Source organism: Melospiza melodia, chromosome Z, assembly GCF_035770615.1.
Source record: "Melospiza melodia melodia isolate bMelMel2 chromosome Z, bMelMel2.pri, whole genome shotgun sequence".
In the NCBI taxonomy this organism is placed as follows: domain Eukaryota; kingdom Metazoa; phylum Chordata; class Aves; order Passeriformes; family Passerellidae; genus Melospiza; species Melospiza melodia.
The window spans coordinates 49,471,857-49,492,224 of NC_086226.1; the positions used below are offsets into that span (position 1 = coordinate 49,471,857).

General features: G+C 37.9%; 1 protein-coding gene across 2 annotated transcripts in view; it reads right to left on the reverse strand.

Annotated features, from left to right (window-relative positions):
* Nucleotides 1-1,545: 1,545 nt before the first annotated feature.
* Nucleotides 1,546-20,368, reverse strand: part of PSIP1 (PC4 and SRSF1 interacting protein 1) — a 32,818-nt gene continuing 13,995 nt past the window's right edge. For both annotated transcript variants that reach the window (XM_063180539.1, XM_063180541.1), the window contains exons 7-17: nucleotides 20,053-20,115; nucleotides 19,052-19,151; nucleotides 17,303-17,378; nucleotides 16,215-16,440; nucleotides 15,493-15,611; nucleotides 13,162-13,217; nucleotides 11,912-11,982; nucleotides 8,125-8,226; nucleotides 7,246-7,465; nucleotides 4,339-4,450; nucleotides 1,546-2,307 (exon numbers count right to left, since the gene is read on the reverse strand). In XM_063180539.1, the coding sequence (XP_063036609.1) occupies nucleotides 2,244-2,307; nucleotides 4,339-4,450; nucleotides 7,246-7,465; nucleotides 8,125-8,226; nucleotides 11,912-11,982; nucleotides 13,162-13,217; nucleotides 15,493-15,611; nucleotides 16,215-16,440; nucleotides 17,303-17,378; nucleotides 19,052-19,151; nucleotides 20,053-20,115 (1,209 nt within the window). In that variant the 3' untranslated portion in view covers nucleotides 1,546-2,243. The remainder of the gene's footprint in view (nucleotides 2,308-4,338; nucleotides 4,451-7,245; nucleotides 7,466-8,124; nucleotides 8,227-11,911; nucleotides 11,983-13,161; nucleotides 13,218-15,492; nucleotides 15,612-16,214; nucleotides 16,441-17,302; nucleotides 17,379-19,051; nucleotides 19,152-20,052; nucleotides 20,116-20,368) is intronic.

Below are 20,368 nucleotides of genomic sequence, written 5' to 3' on the forward strand. Positions count from 1 at the left end.
ACACCTGAAGGACAATGCAGGTTTCAGTCAGAACCAGCCCAGCTTCATGACAAGAAAGTCCTGCTTATGAAACCCAATTTCCTTTTATGACAAGGTAACACACCTAGATAAACAAGGGGAGCCAGAATAAGTAATCTTTTAGGATTTCAGTAAAGCTTTCAATACTTTCACAGTATCCTCCTGGAAGAACATGTCCTGTGCACAGCACAATAAACGCCTCGTGAAACGGGTGAGCAACTGGCTCATGGGTCGGGCACAGGGGATTTCAGTGAATGGGGTGACAGCAGACTGGTGACCTGTCACTATTGGGGTTCCAAAGGGCTCCACCCTTGGCTCTGTGCTCTTCATCCTCTTTATTAACAACCTGGATGCAGGACTTGAATGGATACTGAGTAAATTTGCCTATGATATTAAACTCGGAAAAGCTGTTGACTCCCTCAAGGGCGGGGAGGCCCCACAGAGAGACGTTCATAAAGTGGGGAAGGCTGGGCCATCACCAAACATAAGAAGTTCAACAAGGGAAAGTGCCAGATTCTGAGATGCACCAAGGATGGGGCAACCCTGGATGTATGGACAGACTGGGAAATGAAAGTGCTAGAAAGCAGGGCTGGAAAGGGACCTGGGGGTCCTGGTTTATGGCAAGTTGAACTTGGGTCAGCAGTGCAGCCAGGAGGGCCAACCCTGCCCTGGGGGGCATCAGGCCCAGCATCACAGCTGGGCAAGGGAGGAGGGGATTGTCCTGCTCTGCTCTGAGCTGGGGCAGCCTCACCTCGAGTGCTGGGAGCATGTTTGGGTGCCACAATATAAGACATGAAACTGTTAGTGTCCAAAATAGGGTAGTGAGGATGGTGAAGAGCCTTGAGGAAAGGCTGAGGTCACTTGGTCTGTTCAGCCTGGAGGAGACTGAAGCAAGATGCCCTCACAGTCTACAACTTACTCACAAGGGGAAGAGGAGGGAGGCCGGCACAGACCTCTTGTTTGTGATCAGTGACAGGACCCAAGGGAATGGCCTGAAGGTGTCTCGGGAGGTTTAGGTTCGATATTCAGAAAAGTTTCTTCCCCCAGAGGGTGATTGGGCACTAGAACAGCTCCCCAGGGCAGTGGTCACAGCAGCAGCCTGACAGAGTTCAAGAAGTGGTTGGGCAATGCTGTCAGGCACATGGTGGGACTCTTGGGGTGTGCCGTGCAGAGCCAGGAGTTGGGACTTTGATGATCCTTGTGGGTCCCCTTCAACTCAGCATGTTCTATGTGTATTCTCAGGATTTTCAAACTCCAATTTCTAACCCGGCTGTCCTCTGTCAAATACTACAAACAAGTTGTTACAGTATTGGGCAAAGTCTGTGTTTCAAGCAACACGCTTCTGAGAGGTTTGTACCCATTCTATTCCCTTTCATGCCTCCAGGAGTTAAACATTTTGCGAGTGTTTCTGTTAAAATTCTAGTTAGACGTCACCAGGTTAATGCCAAAGCAGTAAAATCAAAATGGTACTAAACCCAGACTCGTGTTTTTCCTATGAATAGCTCTTGCTATACAAGGATGTCTTAATCAGTTTGAAACTCTTTAATTCCATAAATTGTTCAAGACAGTGTTTTCTGCATCAACAGGTTCTGTTGTGAGAACACCACACTTATCAGTATACTTACTATAACAAAAGCAAACCATAAAAGTCACATTGCAGTAAATTGGCACAAGGCATTTTGCAAGAACAGAACTAAAATTATTAAAAAAAAAAAAACAAACAATGAAGTATACTCATACATTAACATTGTAACAGCTACAAAAATGCCGCTTTCAACTCCTACAAAACACAGTGAAAAAACATCCCCAACAAGAGTTGAAAAACTGCACAGAGGTAAGTATCATAGGAAGAGAGGTTTTATACAAATGAAGCAACTGGAGAGTTAGAAGTATTTACACTTTTTCTTGCTATTAACTAGACAAACACAGTAGTAAGTTAAAAATATACTACAACTCTAAGTCCTGTAACATGTAAGCATTTTCTAAGTGGAGCTTTCATCTTTTGAAATGTGTTACCTCTTAATACTGGATATAACTATTGGCAAAAGTGTTTAAATACTTTCAAACCAAGATTAAAGGGACTTTTATTCCACAAAATTTAACTTCAAAATACTATGCTTATAAAATTATTTAGAATTTCAGCAGTCTATAGATTTCAAATGCAAAACTTAACAATCCTCTTTAATTTGTAATTTAAAAAACCAAACAACAAAACTTCAGTGATGTCATTTGTTTTCAAAGGCAGAATCATCTGCTGGCTTTTCAAGCTCTCTCTCTTCACCACATGCCCTAGAAACAAAATAAAGCAATGTTATTGATCACATACAAAGGCAGCAAGCAAAGCTTATTCCAGGTGATTGCACAGTCTAGAGCAAGGATGCTGATGAACACTCAGCAGTACATGAAGTCTGGAGAACTGAGGCTGTTAGTGGTGCCAGCTGTTATGTTACCCCAACAATGCCCTCAGATCTGAAGCTAAGCTGGCAGTGAGTGGCATCACTATGATGTATGTGATGGGCTGTGAAGGGCAGTCATTCAGAGCTCCATATGTGTCTGTACTGTATGTCAGTTTAGGTGGAAAAGTGCTCTAACTTAACATGCTTTACCTCCTGCCACTGAAATCCACTGTATCCTCGAAGACTGAGGTAACCTTGTGGGGAAGTATGTATTTTTACAAAAAACACCCTGAAAAATGTTCTTAAGTGCCAATCAGATCAGAAATTTTAAGTTACAGAACTTTTTTCAAAATTTCTGAATTACATCTTCAGAAAGGTACAGAGATGTCTTCCCTCTAGCAGAGAGAGAAATGTTCAGAACTTAATACAGTCCTGTGATTTAAGAGGTTTACCAGCTCTTTGCTTAGAGTGAGCCACACAGGTGTTCTGGACATTATTTATTTTGTTTACTTGCTTCTCACTTATAAGAAACCATATATTGCACTAAAAACGTAGAAAAAATACCGAATGAAAGGAAGTTTGTATGCTGGAGTGTATGGAGCTAGAATTCAAACATGTGGATGCATTTCTCAAGATGCACTGTGTTTGCAAGGAGTTAATTTAAAAATGTAGTTTGTTGCTGTTAGCTACCAGTAAGTTCACAGACCCTGTGTCCAAGCAGCCGTACAGTATTTTTTTGGAAAGTGGGTTTCTTTATCAAAGATCATTGGAGTGTGGGCTCAAATACAGAGCAAACACCACACACACACTTAATATAAATGTTTATTTAGTTTGTTTAAGCAGGGGTGTAGAATATAACCTGTGTGAGAACTTACACTTGTAACTCCACTGTGTTCCTGTAGCATGCTGCTTGTTCAGACCAAGTGAATATTTAGCATAACTGGTTGAAAACCCCCAAATCCACTTCAGTACTTCTGAGGCTGCCTCACAGTAAATACCAGATATTTTTTTATCTTAAGTGGGGGTTTTTTGTGTTGTTTTGTTGTGTTTAAGTTTACCTTACTGTAAATAACAGACAATATTTTAACTTGGCAGATAGCCATAAGAATGCCAGGCAGCTGCAATTTCTCCTGATGTGCATGAAGATCGTGGTGAAAGGAGCCTGCTCCAATACATACTGCTGAACAAAAAGGATCTCTGAGTGCAAGGTGCAGAGTGCCTGGAGAAAGCAAAGTGCACTACAAATTTGTTACTGAACTCTATTAAGTGTTTCTCTTTCTGCAAGAGATTATTGCTTGTTGTTTATGTTTACAAAACATATTTTTTGCTGCAACCAAGGTTTAAATACTTAATGCCAGACAAATTGAAGCATTCTTCTGGCTTTGTGTTTAAAATGGTAAGTGCATCCACCTCTATAAGCCAGTCAGACTTCTGGAATTTCACAGGTTTAGGTCCTAGCCTGCAGTTTGCCTGATTTGACTAATTTTTATAGCCAAACTGTAGAAAATGATTTACAGTGGCTGTCTATTGATGACAATCCATGAATTCACAAAAAATTAATAAATATCATTAGTTTCTGTAAGACTTGGTTCAGACTTCCTTTGCTTCCAACTTAATAGCCTAAAACACAGGAAAAAGCTTTAGTTTGCCGAGGTCCACCACATGCTAATTGTCTCCAATAGCAAGACATCCTGTAATGTTTATTAAGTCTCCACCACAGCAGCAAGTGAAATAACATTTAAAATATTCATTCAAAACTTAAACAGAAGATTTGCACACTGTTACTCTCTAAAGTTGAGAGTAAACTCTGTGAAGAAAACAGTACCTTAACATGGTTAAGTAGCTTCAATCTACTGCTGTTTTATTTTACATGTTTTAAACTAGAGCATAACAGATCATCAGCTCAATAATGTTATTAACTCACTTTTTCTTACTGCCAACTTCATGCCTATCTTTCCTTTCTTCAGCACTTTCTCCATTGTGTTGTGACTGGTTGGTGTCCTGGGCTTCAGTCCCTCCATTCAGAATCTTTGAACCTTTAAAATGGAAGAGCAGAAAAGTGGTACTTGCAGGAAATAAAACTGTATTATAATGGCCCTCAGTAATTTCTCTACCTTAATCAAATAAAACATTATAAATATTTCCCCCCTCACCTTGATATCCAAGCAGCTGAAACAATACAAAAGACACTAACTGATATGGCTTCAGTTTCTGAACATCCCATACAATGTGCCTCATCCCACGGGAATTGAACAGTTTGTATTTTTAATGCAATTTCAAGTTCTTCCTGTGCTTGCTAGGCTACAGATCATAGGCCTAATGCTTGTTTGTATACTGAGCAGTGAGAGAATATACTTCAGTAGTAAATTCTTTTTACCAGTCTAACCAGATCAGTTAATTTTGGGGATTCTTTTTACTTTAACTGATGAAGTTATTCCATTACATCTCATTTACTCTTGAATCCAACAAATTATGTATAATCAAAATACAAGTTATATAAATAGAAGTGTTTAATGATAGCATGGATTTTTCAAGCAGAAAAGCAGCACTAGGCTGGAAGTAGTATTTAGTGAAGTCACAGCAGAAAAATTTAACATCTTTTAGAATTTCTGTGATGACTACATGTTTTGCTGTGGTATCATAAGTCAGTGAGTTTTAAGTGAGTTGAGGAATGTCACTCTCTGAAGTGATGGTCCATTTTCCTTGAAGTTGCAAATTTATAAAAGAACTCCTCTATGAAACTAAAGAGCTACAGTGAGAAAAAAAGACAAAATGTTATTAATCTGAATTTTTACAGTTTATCTGTTTACACTTGCTCAGAATCAGTTCTGAACTCAAAGGCTACGGGAGGAATTCGAGAAAACAGTAAATGCTATATTACCATGTTACAAAGCAGATGATCTGATGCTGTGCATTAAGTACCACCAATTACAGCATCATTCTCTGTCTTGACTGTCATTGTGAAGATAGTCAAGGTTCAGCAGTTCAGTTTTTAAAAGGGCAAAAGAATGCATATAAGGATCAGATTTTCTTTTTACAGCAAATAAAGAAAAAACTACTTCCATAAAATATTCCTCTACTCTGATAGAACTTCTTCCCATTCTCCATGTGACTGGGCAACAACCTGGTATACCACTGTGTGTGTTCTGCTGAAGTTGTGTTAACCTTATCTGGAGTGGCTTCGCTAGCCAGACTATGCCCAGGAAGCCTCTCAATATAGTTTCTTTGTTAATGTATTAGTTGTGCTATCACTGGTTTGGGGAAAGATCTGTATGGAACCTCTACTTCATCACACATTCTCTCACCAGAAAATGGTTGGACTTTAATCATCCTTGCTTTTTTAGCAATTACAAGTATAGTGATATTCCTACTATAGTTGTGTTGAATCCTTGGCACCTCAGTTACAGTAATTTGTTTAGTCTTGATCCATGTGGTGTTAACTTTTAAATGATTTTCTGAAAAAAAAAAAACCCACCCCAGTTCTGCTTCCAAAATTCAATTTCAAAGTAAATGCAGTTTCTGTGAGGTGTGTGTGGAGATCAAGGATCTAAATAACTTGAATAGATGAGCAGAACTCCTATATTGCAACATAGCTTTCCAGTGTGTCTGTCTCATTTTGTTCTTCTATTTAAAAATGTATATATTTTAGTACTGACTTAAAGTTATTATTCAGCTTGCTTACTACAGAAAGCTTTTGATATTATGCTGTACAAGTGCTCATGACTGATGTGGAACTGTACTGTTAAGAGCATAAATACATTCTCCTGCCATAAGTTATTATTTCTTTATTGTCAGGCTGAAGAACTACTGAAGTTGTATCCGGGAAGTAACAGAAGTGGTTAAAAGTTGCTGCTACACATGGTAGAGCATGCATGATATAGAAAGAGGCTAGGGAAGGAAACTAAGCAGTTTTAAGTTCTCATTCAGTGGCAGAAGCTTAGGCACTAAAAAACTACTAGAGCAATAGAACATTGTGTTGGTCTTGGCTGGGGTAGAGTTAATTTTCTTCATGGTGGTGAATATGGGGCTGTGTTCTGGATTTGTGCTGAATGCAAAGTTGATAATACAGAGATTTTTTTTTTTACTTCTGAGCAGGGCTTACACACAGCCAAGGCCTTTTTACGTTCCCACATTGGGGAAGAAACTGGGGGTACATGGGAGGTGACACAGCCGAGACAGATGATCCAAACTGACATTCCAGACCATATGGTATCACACTCCGTATGTGAAGTAGTGGGGAAGGAAGGGGGAATATATTTGAGTCATGGCATTTTTTTCCTATTATGTGTGAGGGCCCTGCTCTGCTGGCGATGGCTGAACACCTGCCTCCCCATGGGAAGCACTGAATTAATTCCTTGGTTTGCTTTCCCCATTAAACTGCTTATCTCCACCTGTAAGTTTTCTTTCTTTTATGATTCTGATTCTCTCCATGATCCTACTGGTGGAGGAGTGAGCGAGCGGCTGTGAGGGGTTTGGCTGCTGGCTTGGGTTAAAGTGGGTTAAATGGTAGTATGCCATTCTACCTCACATGTTTTGGAGTGATTTTTTTTTTAATTCTGTAATCAGGTTAGATAATTTACAGAAGTAAAATTTGCAAGACCTAATTTTTGCAAAAGCCATTTCCTTTAGCCAACTGAGATAAAATGGCCATGGTAAATGTTACATTGAATTTGAAAGTTATTTGTAGCAGTACTGTCCTTGACAACTTCAGATATGACAAGGTTTTCATAGACTGGTGAAATTCCTGCATCAAGGATATTTTGAAGTTAGCTCAGAAATAATGGAGACTAAGTCTTTTATGTGACAAGAAAGTAAAGCCACAGTGACTTACCTGTTTGGTCTTTTTCCTTTTCAGTTTTTTTATTTGCTCCTTTCTTCCCCTGTTCTTTGGTTTTATTAGCTTCTTCATGCTGCTTTTGCTCAGCAAGTGATTTATTCAGTACTTGGGAAAGAACAGAATCTCCTTCCCCAACCAGAAACATGGTCTTGAACTTATTATATAGCATTGTAGATTTCTCCATGATAACTTGGCTAATTTTAAATTTCCGTATCTGAAATCAAAGTAATAAAACAGGCTCCACTTAGGTCCTTAAATATCTGTGTAATTTCATTACATGCTAGCTTAAATTAATTAAACCTACAATGAGATCATAGACTTTTGCACTTGAAGTGTCACAGAACTGCTAGGTTGAGAGGGGTCTCAAAAGATCTTCTGGTCCTACCCTTCACAAGAAAGGGACCACATTATCAAGGACCCTTGATCCCATCACAATTTGAAAACCTGTAGAGATGGAACTCCACCACATCCCTGAGGAGGCTGTTACAGTAAAACAATTGTTCTTACTGAAAAAAAAAATAAAAACTTTTTTAGCATCAGAATGAAACCTTTCCCAGTGCAACTTGTACCCATTGCCCTACATCTGGTGAAGACAAAAGCCTTGACCCTCTCTTTTGCAGCAGCCCTTTAAACTGCTGGAATAACGTGATGACTTTTCTAGGAAGGAAGGAACTAAACCCTTTACTTTTTGATTAAAGGGCAGGTTCTCCAGCCCTTTGATCTTGATGGCCCTCCTCTGGGCCCTTTCCAGTCTGTCTACATCATTCTTGATCTGTAGGGATCCAGACTGGACAGAGTGCTCCAATAGTAAATAAAGCTGGTATCAATTTAGGAAAACATATACTCTACATTAACTAACACTGAAAATCTCACCTTCTTGAGAGTTAAGATCATCTCTGTATGTTTCTGAGCTTGTTGCATTGTGACTTGAAGGGATGCAAGCTCATCAAGAGCCTCAATGCACCTGTTCACATCCTGTATATAAACAAAGAATTAGTCTGAAGACTTACATATCAGTAATCTTTAATTAGCCATACTAATTTAACTTCTGTATTCAATGACATCCTCCCATAATTAATTCTTCCTGAATTTGACTATGTACTTAATTTTAGAACAATTTATATAGTCACTCTTGCCAACAAAAATTTAACACTAGTTGTCTCTTAGCTACTCCCATAAAAGGCAGATTATATTTAATTAAGTTGTAACATTTAGCAAGAATTTTAAGCTTTCAACATACATAAAAAGCAAGCTTTATGCTGCTTTCATGATTCGAGAACTTCTATGCTCAAAGCTGTTCACCATAGTCTGGCTTTACCATGCACAATTTTTCACAAGTGATTAACCACTGAGAAGGCAGGAAAGCACTGTACTTAATACAAAAAACTGTTCTTATACACTCCCTGCCACCCAATATGCTTTGCCCTCTTTTTAAGTTTTCACAGATACACTACCATCCAGTCTGAGGGGCTCAGCCATGCCCTGCAGTGGTTCCTCCACTGGAGCAGGCTGGAACTGATTAAGTCTAGCACAAGGCAGTCCCCCACCATCTCAGTACCAGAACCTTGCTTCCAACACCCAGAACAACTCTGTGTTTCCCTAGCTGGAACAGCTTCCTGCTCCTCATGCCATACTTCTTCACTCCTGCTTATTTTCTTTTCTCTGTATTTTCTCCAGACTGAACACTCCCAGCTCTCTTGGCTTCCTCTTTTTTAACACATGCTCCAAGCCACTAATCCATCTTTGTGGCCCTTTACTGGGCACTCTACAGTACGTCCATGTCTCTATTTTTCTAGGGAGCTTAAAATACAGTCCAGTATCTCATCAGTGCCAAGTAGAGCACAACCACCACACTCCTTCCACGTTCTGGCAACTTTCTCTAATGCAGCCCAGAAAACTATTAGCCACTTTTAACTACAGAACTGTGTTGGTGGCTCATGCTAAGCTTGGTGTCTACCAATACCCCTAGGTTATTTTCTGAAAAACTGCTATTCAGCCACTCAGTCTCCAGCCCATGCTGGAGGCACAGGGTTGTCATTCCACAGGCGCACTACTGGAATTGAAGTTGATGAAATTCCTGTTGACCCATTTCTCCAGCCTGTTCAAGTCTCTCTGGATGGTAACACTCCCATCAAACCTTTGATTTCAGTTTTGTATCATTTGCAAACTTGCTATAGGTGTGGTTTGTGTCATCATCCCAGTCTTTAATGACATGTTTTAATAGTACTGACTAGTGACTGGCCTGTAGCTGGACTCTGCCACCAATTAGTTTTTTTATGTCCTGCTGGTCAGCCAGTTTTCAGTCCACCTTTTCATCCGCTTTTTTAGTTCAGACCTCTTAAGTTTATCTTTGAAGCTGTCCTGAGAGACAGTGTCAAAAGCCTTTTTAATTTTAACAGAAAAAATATCCATTCTTTCATCCACCAAGCCGATCATCTCACAAAAGGACATCATTTTAGTCAGGCATATTTCATCTTCATTATGCTGACAAGTCTCAGAGCTCTTACTGTACTTTATATCACTGGAAACAATTTCGAGGAGGATTTGTCCCATCCCATTTCAAGGGACTGGTGTGAGAATTACTGGCCTGTAGTAACCTAGATCCTCCTTCTGCAAGATGAGTGAGACATTTGCTGTCTTCCTGTCCTCAGGAACCAGCCCCTCATTGCCATGACTTTTCAAAAACAAAATGGAGTGGATGGATAATGACATCACCAGCTCCTCTGGTACTCTTATGCTTATTCTGTATTGGATCTCTGTCTAAATGTTCTCTAATTTGATCTTTGTCCTCTGAGCATCAAGGTTTTCTTGTTTTAATCCTCCCATGATCTCAGGACCTAGGATTCCTGAACAGAATTGTACAAGCAAACTGAAGTCAAGAAGACACTGGTGACCTCAGACTTTTCACTACTTGTTACCTCCTATTTAATTCACTAGGGTGCCTATCTCCATATCCATTCAGCAGCAGGCCCACATTTTCCTAGACTTTAAGACAAATCAACCTTGAGAAGGAGGTAATCCCTAAAAGTGAGCCAGGTCTCCTTGTCTTCCTTCTAGCATGGTCTTTTAAGAGATTCTTCCAAGCAGAACCCTGTAGAGGTCAAAGTCTGCTCTCCTGAGTCCAGGGCTGTGATCCTTTTCATCCTGCTCCCTTCACCCTGAATTTCTCTACCACAGTCACTGCAGCCAAGGTTGCCCCCACCTTCATATGCCTGACCAGATCTTTGCTTTCTGGAGGATCAGGTCTTGCCTTATCAACTCCTTCATCACCTGTGTTAGGCAATTATCAAACTCCAGAAGCTTCTGGCATTGTAGTGTTATGTGCATGTCCTTTCAGCAAATACTAGGATGTTTTAAGCTTTCAGTTAGAATCAAAGGTGTCTCCCCACTATCTTAAGATGACTAAATTCTCTACTTCTCCTTGATCAGGTGATCTGCAGAAGATATTCTCAGGATGTCACTCATTTTGGTTTGCCCATTAATCCTAACCTATAAACTCCCAGTTGGCTTATCAGCTTCCCAGTGCAAAGCTCCACACATTTCAGCTGGTCTCTCACATAAAGTTATCCTTCATCTTGTATTCCCCGCTTCCCATCTTTCCTAAAGAGCCTGTAAACATATAAGGCAAGGCTCACCTCACTTCTACCCGAATCTCTGATACCAATAAAACCACAGCCCTGCAACTGCAGAGAGATGTCCAGTTTCTCACAACAGCTCCTCACACTATATGTATGAGTGTACAGACATCCCTAAGAGAAACAGAGTTGTGCTGACATTCCAGAAGGGTTATGAGAGTTTTCCTCATTATGCTAGGCTGCCAGTAATTCCTCATTTAATGTGCTGATGCTTGTGATCATGCCACTTCAGTCCTGTTCTGCAAAGAAATTCTGATGATTACTAAGTCAGTTTACATCATGCTGCTGACATCTGTTTACATCTGATTGCCATCCTGCTCCACCATTTCCTCCTCTGCTACCATTCCTAGTTTGATGCTCTTTAACTAGGCTGGCTAGCCCACTGGCAGCACTATTTTTGGGTAGATCCTGCCAACTCCTAGCATACCTATCCACTCCTTTGTGACAGCTTTCCTCAATAAAGGATCACTACCTGGGTCCCCATGCCTTTACTATTACCCTCAAAGTCACACAGCCATGCTTGATACTTTCCAAGTGTCCCCTGACAGTATCATGGGTGCCCAACCTGACAATCTGCAGCAGCAAATACTCATAAGGCCAGAAAGCCTCAAATATCTGCCAGTAACATACCAAACCCAAGCCCCTGACAAGCAGCAGATTTCCCTTGACAGTGAGTGGAGCCGGACTGGAGCCCTAATAATCACTTGCATCCTGCTGCTGCATCCAATGTCCTGGCATTTCCACATGGCTCAACAAGCTGACCTGGCACCAGATGTTCTATTTGTTGTAATTCTATCTGAATGCTTCTGGTAAATAATTTATTATGTAGCATTTTCAAACAAAACAGATTTCATTTGCTGACATTTATCTTTCACTGCCCACAGTAACCACATTTAAGCACTAGTTATCCTTCATATGGAAAAAATGCCTTTCATTTTCAGAGTATTAATTAAAAACAAGAACACATGCCAAGTATTTCCTACTGGAATTTGAAACATGAATCAGTTTAAAAAAAACATACTTACAAGATTATCAATTTTCAGGGAATTCTTTATTTCTGCATGTATCCTTTGAAGCCTAGAATCCACTGAAGTTTCTGAAGATTAAAAATAATACTCATGAACATTTGTTAATCACATTGGTTTTGCTTTTGTAGAAATAATTCCACAAGAATTATTCTGCAGAATGCAGAAGAATGCAGAAGAAAACAGACAGACATCCTACATGCTGGTGCACACATAAATACAATCAGAAAAAAAGTACACAGCTTTTAAAAACTGAATAAATTGTGTGGCAACCCACGCAATTTTTTCCTTAGGAGTTACAACTGAAAAGACTTTTCTATTCCAAAACACAGCTGTCACCCTCTAATTGTAGGCCAGCTTAATGAGAGGTTTTAATACATTTTAAGAGTTATAAAGCTGGAAGACTCTCCATGACAGGACACCGGGATATTGATGGTTTGTTTTCAGTAAACTGGTCACAATTCAAGTTACAGTCCAAATCCATTAAAATAAAATGTTCCCAGTACACATGCTTCAGAAGTGTGAAAGATGAATGGACATGGCATTCCTGAATTCAGATGCTGAATGCCTGCTTGGATTTAGTACATATTCTGAACAATAGTGCAAGCAAACAGTTTTCTTTAAGTCAAACCCATCTTGGATGGGTTTGGATTGCTTTTATTTGCCCTCTTGCTGCAACACTGGGTTGAGTGGAGTCCATGCCACTGGATCTGTACTATACCTCTAAATTACAGATTACAGACAGTGGTTTGGATTGGCCTCAAAGATAGGAGTACTGAAAAAGGAATTCCTTATCCCTATGAAGGACAGTCAGCAGGCAAGACCATAGTAATCTGAATCTAAGCCACCTTCTTAGTGAGAGGTAGTATCTAAATAGTTTTGAGAGGTCCCTCAGAGTATTGTGTTATGAGAAGATACAAAGGAAAAAATGATGGGAATGACTGAAGTGATTTATATCAAAGAATAAAAGCTTTTTTGTCATGTTCACAAACAGAAGAGACTGGGGTTTAAAAGATCAAATGACAGTAAAGTCAGAAAAGCAAAGACCTGCTCTACTACACTGCACTGCAGAAAGAACACTGAAGAATAAAAATGTTTCACAAATGTGAAAGAAGAATCATGGATTAAACACCTCAGACTGAGACCACACATGCCACCCTCAGCAGTACATTATCTTATGGAAGAATGGAAAAAATTCCATTCAAAATATAAAATGATCAAAAATACTGGTTTAGATTCTTTCAACTAACCTCTCTTCTTCTCAATCTTCTTAACTTCTGCTTTCTTGCCTTCTTCTTTATTCTGCCTATCAAAAATGTTGAAATTTTTTTACAATGTTGTAAAGCCTGCTTTTTTCCCCCCAGTTTTTGGATGAGATGCAATATCGAGGAATTATCTTTACTAAAACATGAGCATGCAAAAATCACAAATAACCAAATCCTGGTTTTGAAGGACGAACAACCTAACAAAAATTAATCAGCTGAGATACTGCTGTAAGTCCTCCGTACTCATTTTTCTACAAGCAAATTAAAGGATTTTAAAAAACAAGTAATCTCCAAACTGTATTTTAGTTTTTGTTGCATAGTAACATAACATATTAACTGGTGAAATAGCATTATATAGAACTAATTTATGGAGAAAGAAAACATTTTAAAAAGGAGTAGAATTATTTGCCATTACCACAGGGAATTTATGGAGAGATCAATTAACCATTATCAGTTCCTTTGTGACTATTTTCTCAAATAAAGAATTGTAATAGTATACATATCTTACAATTGGTCATAAATGTATCAGTAATAATTTAAAAGTTCTTGAAGGAAGTAGTAATACAGAAAAAAAAATTATTACAAGTACAGTGAAACCTCCTTAACCTTTCCCCAGTTGTATCACTGAAAATAAAGCTAAGACTCAAGAAAAACAACAAAAAAAGTATCCATTTCAGTTATGGGATGAAGACAGGCAGAAATCTTTGAAGCAAGCTTTTGAGCTCTTTATGCAGAGAGGATAATGAACTTCTGTTTAACAATCCCTCAGTTTTGTCTGTCTGAGGGATTTAAAAGCCTACTTTTAGAATTTTTATATTTCAGCATATCATAACTAAATGTCCTGTGACTAGTTTTCTTCCTGTCATACTAATATGCATACATAAAACATGTAGGCCTGCATGTCTTCCATGTTTCTTTCATAAAGAACAGAAAACTTGTCTCCTTCAACTAGCAGCACAATCTCAACAGTACAGATAAACTTTGCATATGTACAGAATGATGTACAAAGCACCTTAACTAAATAAATACTAATGAAGTAGCTACCAGAAAACAGAAACTACAATGATGAGCAAAATAATCAAAACATGTATCAGCCTATACTAGTTTTACCAATATTGAGTTTTGTGGTATTAGTCATCAGCTGTAATTAAATTCATTATTCATTCACTACTTCTCCTTTATGTCACTGAAACAAAACTATCTACCCTCCAATGCATAAAATATGACAGCTATTTAAAAGCAAAAATTTGATTGTTATTACTAAATCAATATATGACAGTTTGATTCCCAAAATCAAATCAGCATGTGTTAAATAGTGATATATTAAAAGACATTAAGGCAATTTATTATCTCTGAAACTAGAAATGCTTAAGTTTGCCACAAGTAGGTAGAGTATTTATGTTAGGTCTCCAGAGGACTGACAGGAAGAAGAGGAAAAAGGGCTGGAGCATGAGAAAAGAAATACCCAAACAAACTACACTTTTATTAGTGAATGTGAAAAAGATAGGGGTTTTTTGTTACAGGTAAAGGGGACCTTTATTTTATTCCTTCCCTCCAAATTTTTACCTTGTTCTTTGCCTTTCTTTTGCCCTCCCACCAATGGTGGGGATGAGAACATGAAGCTCTTGTGGTGCAGTTTCTTCACCCATTTGCAGAATAGTGAATGAGTCAGATTTCTTCCTATTGTCCTACTGTCCAAGTTCCTGATGGGATCTTCTCTCTATTCTTAAGTTTGATTTGAGTAATCTTCTAAATGAACTTTGTTCTTGGTATCATTTAACTGGCTTTGCAATACTACAGTAATTACCTTTTCCTTGTTCTACTTGACAGCATGTGCTCCAACTGTCAGACAGAGAAGGAAATGCTTTCCTGATAACCTATGCATTCCATACCCGATCAAAAATCTATAACCATGAATTAACAGAACCTACCAGGTCCTACCAATTTTTTTCTAAAATTTTAAAGAAAAATATATGGCTGTCCTGAACAGTTTTTCACACGAACCCCTTTCGCATGGATATTCTCAAATTAGTTCTAAAGAGAACATACCTGTCCTTTGCTAGAGATTCTACATCACTGAAAGACAGACATCACTTAATTTCTATGTTCTATTCTTCCCACAAAGGCACATTTTAGTTCAAGGAGCTTTTCACCTTCCCCTCAAAAAGAAGTAAAGATAGAAAACCAAAAAGGCCAGGGGGAGATAAAAGTAGAACATAGAGCAAAACAGGTTGGAACTTTTTCAGAAGTTTCACCTCCTGTTAGGTTCAAAATATTCCTACAACTTGCAGGCATCACATGTTAAAATAGACTCACGATTCAGATTCTGTCTGTTCCTCTTGCTTACGCTTTCTTTCTGTTACTTCTCTCTCATGTTGGCTTCTTACAGTGTTTCTTCTGTGAGCCGCTGGAAAGCTTCTTCCCCCTTTTTTCTTCTGTGTTTTAGGATTGGAAAGAAATGTAACATTATTATTGTTTCAGTAAGCAGATGAAACTAAGTATCTTTGAAATAACTCTGCTCCATGGAGCAGCCTGACAAACACTGGCTTTCCCTGAAGCTAAACATAATTTCATTAGTCCTTTCTCCTTTTTTTCTTTTCAAAACTAAGCATCAGAGGGCAATGCTAAGGGCAGTATTAAGCACCAGAAAAATAAAGACATTACAAATTGTTGGCTAGAAACAGTTTTGTACCTTTTAAAAATGTGATTTCAAGCCACATGTTCCCCAGATGCACCCAAGGAAAACAACTTCTGTCTTCCAGGGAACATAAAATCAAAAAAAACCCATAAGCCTCTTGACATTTAAATCTTTTGTTAAAAATACATCTTAGAAAAGATGCTTTTCTTAGAAAATACTCCAAGAATTCCTGAAAGAATTATTTGAGAAAAATATACTTCTGAAAATTTTATTCTATGTATCTGTACACCAGCCACACCAGACTCCTACTGTCATTAAGATTTAGCATTAACTTGGAGAAAGATCTCCAAGTGATACTACTTTCCTCTAAAATAAATTCATCAGGAAAGCAAAATTATACCTTGTCTCCTTCTTGTTCTTCTCCTTCATCTTCAGAATCAGAAGCTGATGCAGAACCCACTTTTGCAACATTTTTCCTTTTTGGTTCAGCTTCTTTCTTTCCTTCTTTTTTATCAAATTCCTTCTTTGATTTCTCCTCTTCCTTCTGACCTTCCTCATCTTTTTTTCCTTGCTTTTTCGGTTTTTCTTCTGTTCCTTTTTTCTTTGTCTTCTCCTCTTCATTAACACTATAACAAGAATAGTATTTAGGCATCACGTCTATTACCTATAGTGACTTCAAAGAACAACATTCTAATTCAGAAAGCTGGGTCTTTTTAACCACAGAATAGTAAAATGATGAAGTTAATTCACTTAACGACTCTCCAAAAATACTCTTTCTCTGAAAATTAAAACCCACTACCTGTGGGGGGAAGAGCCCCCAGCAAATAAATACCAGTATGGAGGGCCTAATGAAGGTAACATGAACAGAAGTGCATAGATCCTCACCCAAGAAGCTAATTCTCCATGGACTCCCCACACACAGATGGGTCTGTAGGACCCAAAGTGCATACACTGTAAACTAGGTTCATAAAGTATACTTATTTAAGTTGTTCCTATTCCAAAACCAGGTATCTGCCAATTTAGAGAAAACTAAACCTATGTTCAACTTTTTCTTGAGTTACTAGAAGCACTAAACTTGACATAAGAACTGTAGACAGCAAAACCAAAATTCTGATAACTAACAGTGTTGCAATTTCATCAGAAGAGATTTCTGAAACAAAAATGTACAAAAAGAAAAACACTATTTTATTTTTGTATGATGTTGCTTTTTTTTTTTTTTAATAAACACCTTTCCTCTTCATTCAGTATACAATAATATAAGGAATTTTGTACAGATTGGACAAGTTAGGAAGATTAAGATTCTTCTCTCTTGTGTTTCAGAAATGTCCTTCCTTGAATAACTCTGTATTAGAAAAGTGTCTACACAAATAGTAATTTATACTGAACACTAACAGGGCAAAACCCTGTAAGGAGTAATAATTCACAAGTCTTAACATAAGGAGCAGCACAGTTGACAATGAAAAAGCTTTATAATAAGAAAAAACTTACAAGTCACCCTCTGAAAGAGATGATGGCTTCACCAGCTTGGGTCTCCCTCTTGGTTTTGGAACTTTTACTTCAGAAGCTAGGAGTTATACAGAAGTAACAGGTTAGTCCATAGCCACCATCTGCTCGCTCCTTGTCTATGTCTCAAGATACTTACTCAACAGACATAAGCCATGCTTAAATCAAAATATACCCCCTTCGTTACTGTACAGAATTCAAATTAATTGAGTACCAAACTTAATCAAGATCTCTCTGTAAGTTAAAGTGTTGGCAGTTTTTTTAGCTGACTGGTGAATTAAAAAAACTTTGATGGTTTCTAGCCACAGGCTCTGGCTATTAATTCTTGTGCTTTTTGCAATCTATGTCGTTGCAAACATGAAACATTTGTTTCACATGTTGCATAACTAAGATGGATATTAAATTAGATAATGAGAAACGTGACATTAGAGAATGAAAGGCAGTCACTTATGTTCACATTTATAGTTTGTTGTCCACTAGATTTACCCACATCTTGGGTTTCCATCACTTTTCAGGCTAACAAATCACAGGCTAACAAGTCAAGAAGTTCTACCACCACACTACAGTGCAGATCAAATCTCTACACTTCCTCAGATTCACCATATTGTCAGGAGTAAGCCTTCCCTCTTGGCACTTATGTACCTCAAATGCTTGTCCAGTACCACAGTGATTATGTTGTCACCAGGAAACCTAATATTCAGTGTTTAAACTCTTGTTGGTCTTAGCACAGAGTACTTTTAAGCATCCCATCAACAACAGAGAAAGTTGCATAGTATATTTTCCAAAAAGGTTTTTCATATAGGAGGCAAAAGCATATCTTACAGATGCTTTCGGGCTCTTACTGACAGTATTTAAATCAAAACCAGCAAAAAATTGTAAAGAAAAAAACACAAATATTAAAAATGCATATTTAGTGCAAGTAATGAAATGGCAGAGAGGAATGAATTTATACTTAATTTCCTCATAGCTTCCATGGCCAAAGTACCTAAAGTCTATTTAATTCTGGTTCCATTGTTTTTATATTGTCAGCAGATAGAGGACTATAAATTATTTGTTTCCCTGACTAAGTGCTCATACAATGTACTTAACTGCTGCAAGAACTGTCTTCCAAAGCCGTAATTAGTGATCAAGAATATCTGCAAGCTTACCATTAAATTGACAATAGGTCATTGCTAATTTGAAAGAAACAAATTCTAACAACATATTCCCAAAAATCAGTTATGTTTTCTTTTTATGTGCCTATAAATCAACACATACTTAAACATCTTCTTGAACAAGTCTCTTCAGCTCTTATTTAATTTTTCTTGTCCTCTGAACTTCACCTACAGGCTCCTTGTCCCCCCAGTTCTCATCTTTGTGTTTTGTGGATCTTCTAACTCTACTGTAGTATTTTATAGACCTTTAATGAATACAAACCTTTATGCAGCTAACCTGCCAGAGAGCTCCTATCATATATCTACACTTAAACAGTATTCTGCAAAGAAGACTGACCTATTCTAAAAGGTAATACTTATAAACTAGTCCTTAATTTAGAACATTAAATATTAACACTATCACTTTAAATCCATTCCTGTCCTGAACTCATCAATATGAGATGCTTTCTCACTACAATCTATTAGTAAAATATGCCCTTAAGCATTCAAAAATATTCTGTAGTACTTCAGAGGAAGTACTGCCTAGTTCTACTAAAATACTTCTGTGGTGAAAAAAATTCAATCATTCTTCCAAAGTTACCTGCTGGTCTTCCTCTTTTGGGGCTTACTTTTGGAGACACTGGCCCAGTAGTTGTTGCCGCCCCTGTTGCCGCTTCCTCAGCTTCAGCTTGTTTTTCAGACTAATTTAAAGAATGAATTTCACCGGTGAAAAAACACATGGCACCAATATCTCAATTCGTTTCTTAAACAAAAACCTTTAAACTTCTGGAAATATGTTATTATGTGATTGCTTGTATACACAAAAAAGTATCTGAACTTAATGACCGGTTATACTTAGGTATTACTGATTTTGCCCTCTCCAATCCCAAATGGAAAAAATAGTCAAGAGCTTAGTGTCCAGGATAAAGGACAATTAGAGTATAGATACAGCATGCTACTTTTCTGTGACAAACATACCAAGGTCACAGGTACTTCATACTCATCCCCCATCCCTGCTGTCAGCTGTAACTTTGGAAGGAAAGGTTTCAAACACAAAACTAAGATTTGCCCTACTTAATTCTAGTTTTTAGTTGGGTCAGTGCCCAGATCTGGCTGGGTGTGTGACCACAAGAACATAAAGGCTAGTGTATGCTGAGCAAGCAGCTGGAACTGCCTTTTTCAAAGTCACTCTGTATTCTCCCAGGTTGTAGAGACCACAAAAATCACAATTTGTGAAAAAGGTATTTGTATTTCAGGTGTTAGTTCAATGTGATGAAGATGTTAAAAGAAATTTTTCAGAGCTTCAATGCAGGCTATTTTATTAGCAGTTTAGCAATCGTTTATGTATTATCTTTCCTTATTTGTAATGAGTTGTTTGGGAAAGACAGGGACTCCACATTCCACATTAAGTTAAAAAATAATAAATATTTGTAAAACACTCTGGGAAAACTTTCATTCCTGCAGATCTTTCAGACACTTGAAAAAGGGGAGCTGAGTGTCAAACACTTAAATTTATGCATAATCTGTCATTAAAGGAAATAGTATCCAGTATTATCACACCAAAAAATTCCAGTAATGTGAAGTAATTAAACATATTGTTACCTTTCTTTTTCTTCCTCTTCTAGCAGCTTTAGGAATAGAAGCATCATTTGTTTTCACCACGTCCTGTGAAGATTAAAAATGTGCCTAAGAATCTTAATAAAACTAAGATATATTTCATTTATTCTACTTTTTTACACAACTGAAGCCTCTGGCACACCATTTAGACAAGAATCTTGTAATGTACATGAAGAGACTGCATGCTTTTAAATTATTAAAGTGTAAAATTATTAGACATTAGGAAGAAATTCTTTACTGTGAGGGTGGTGAGGCACTGGAACAAGTTGCCTGCAGAAGCTGTGTCTGCCCCATCCCTGGC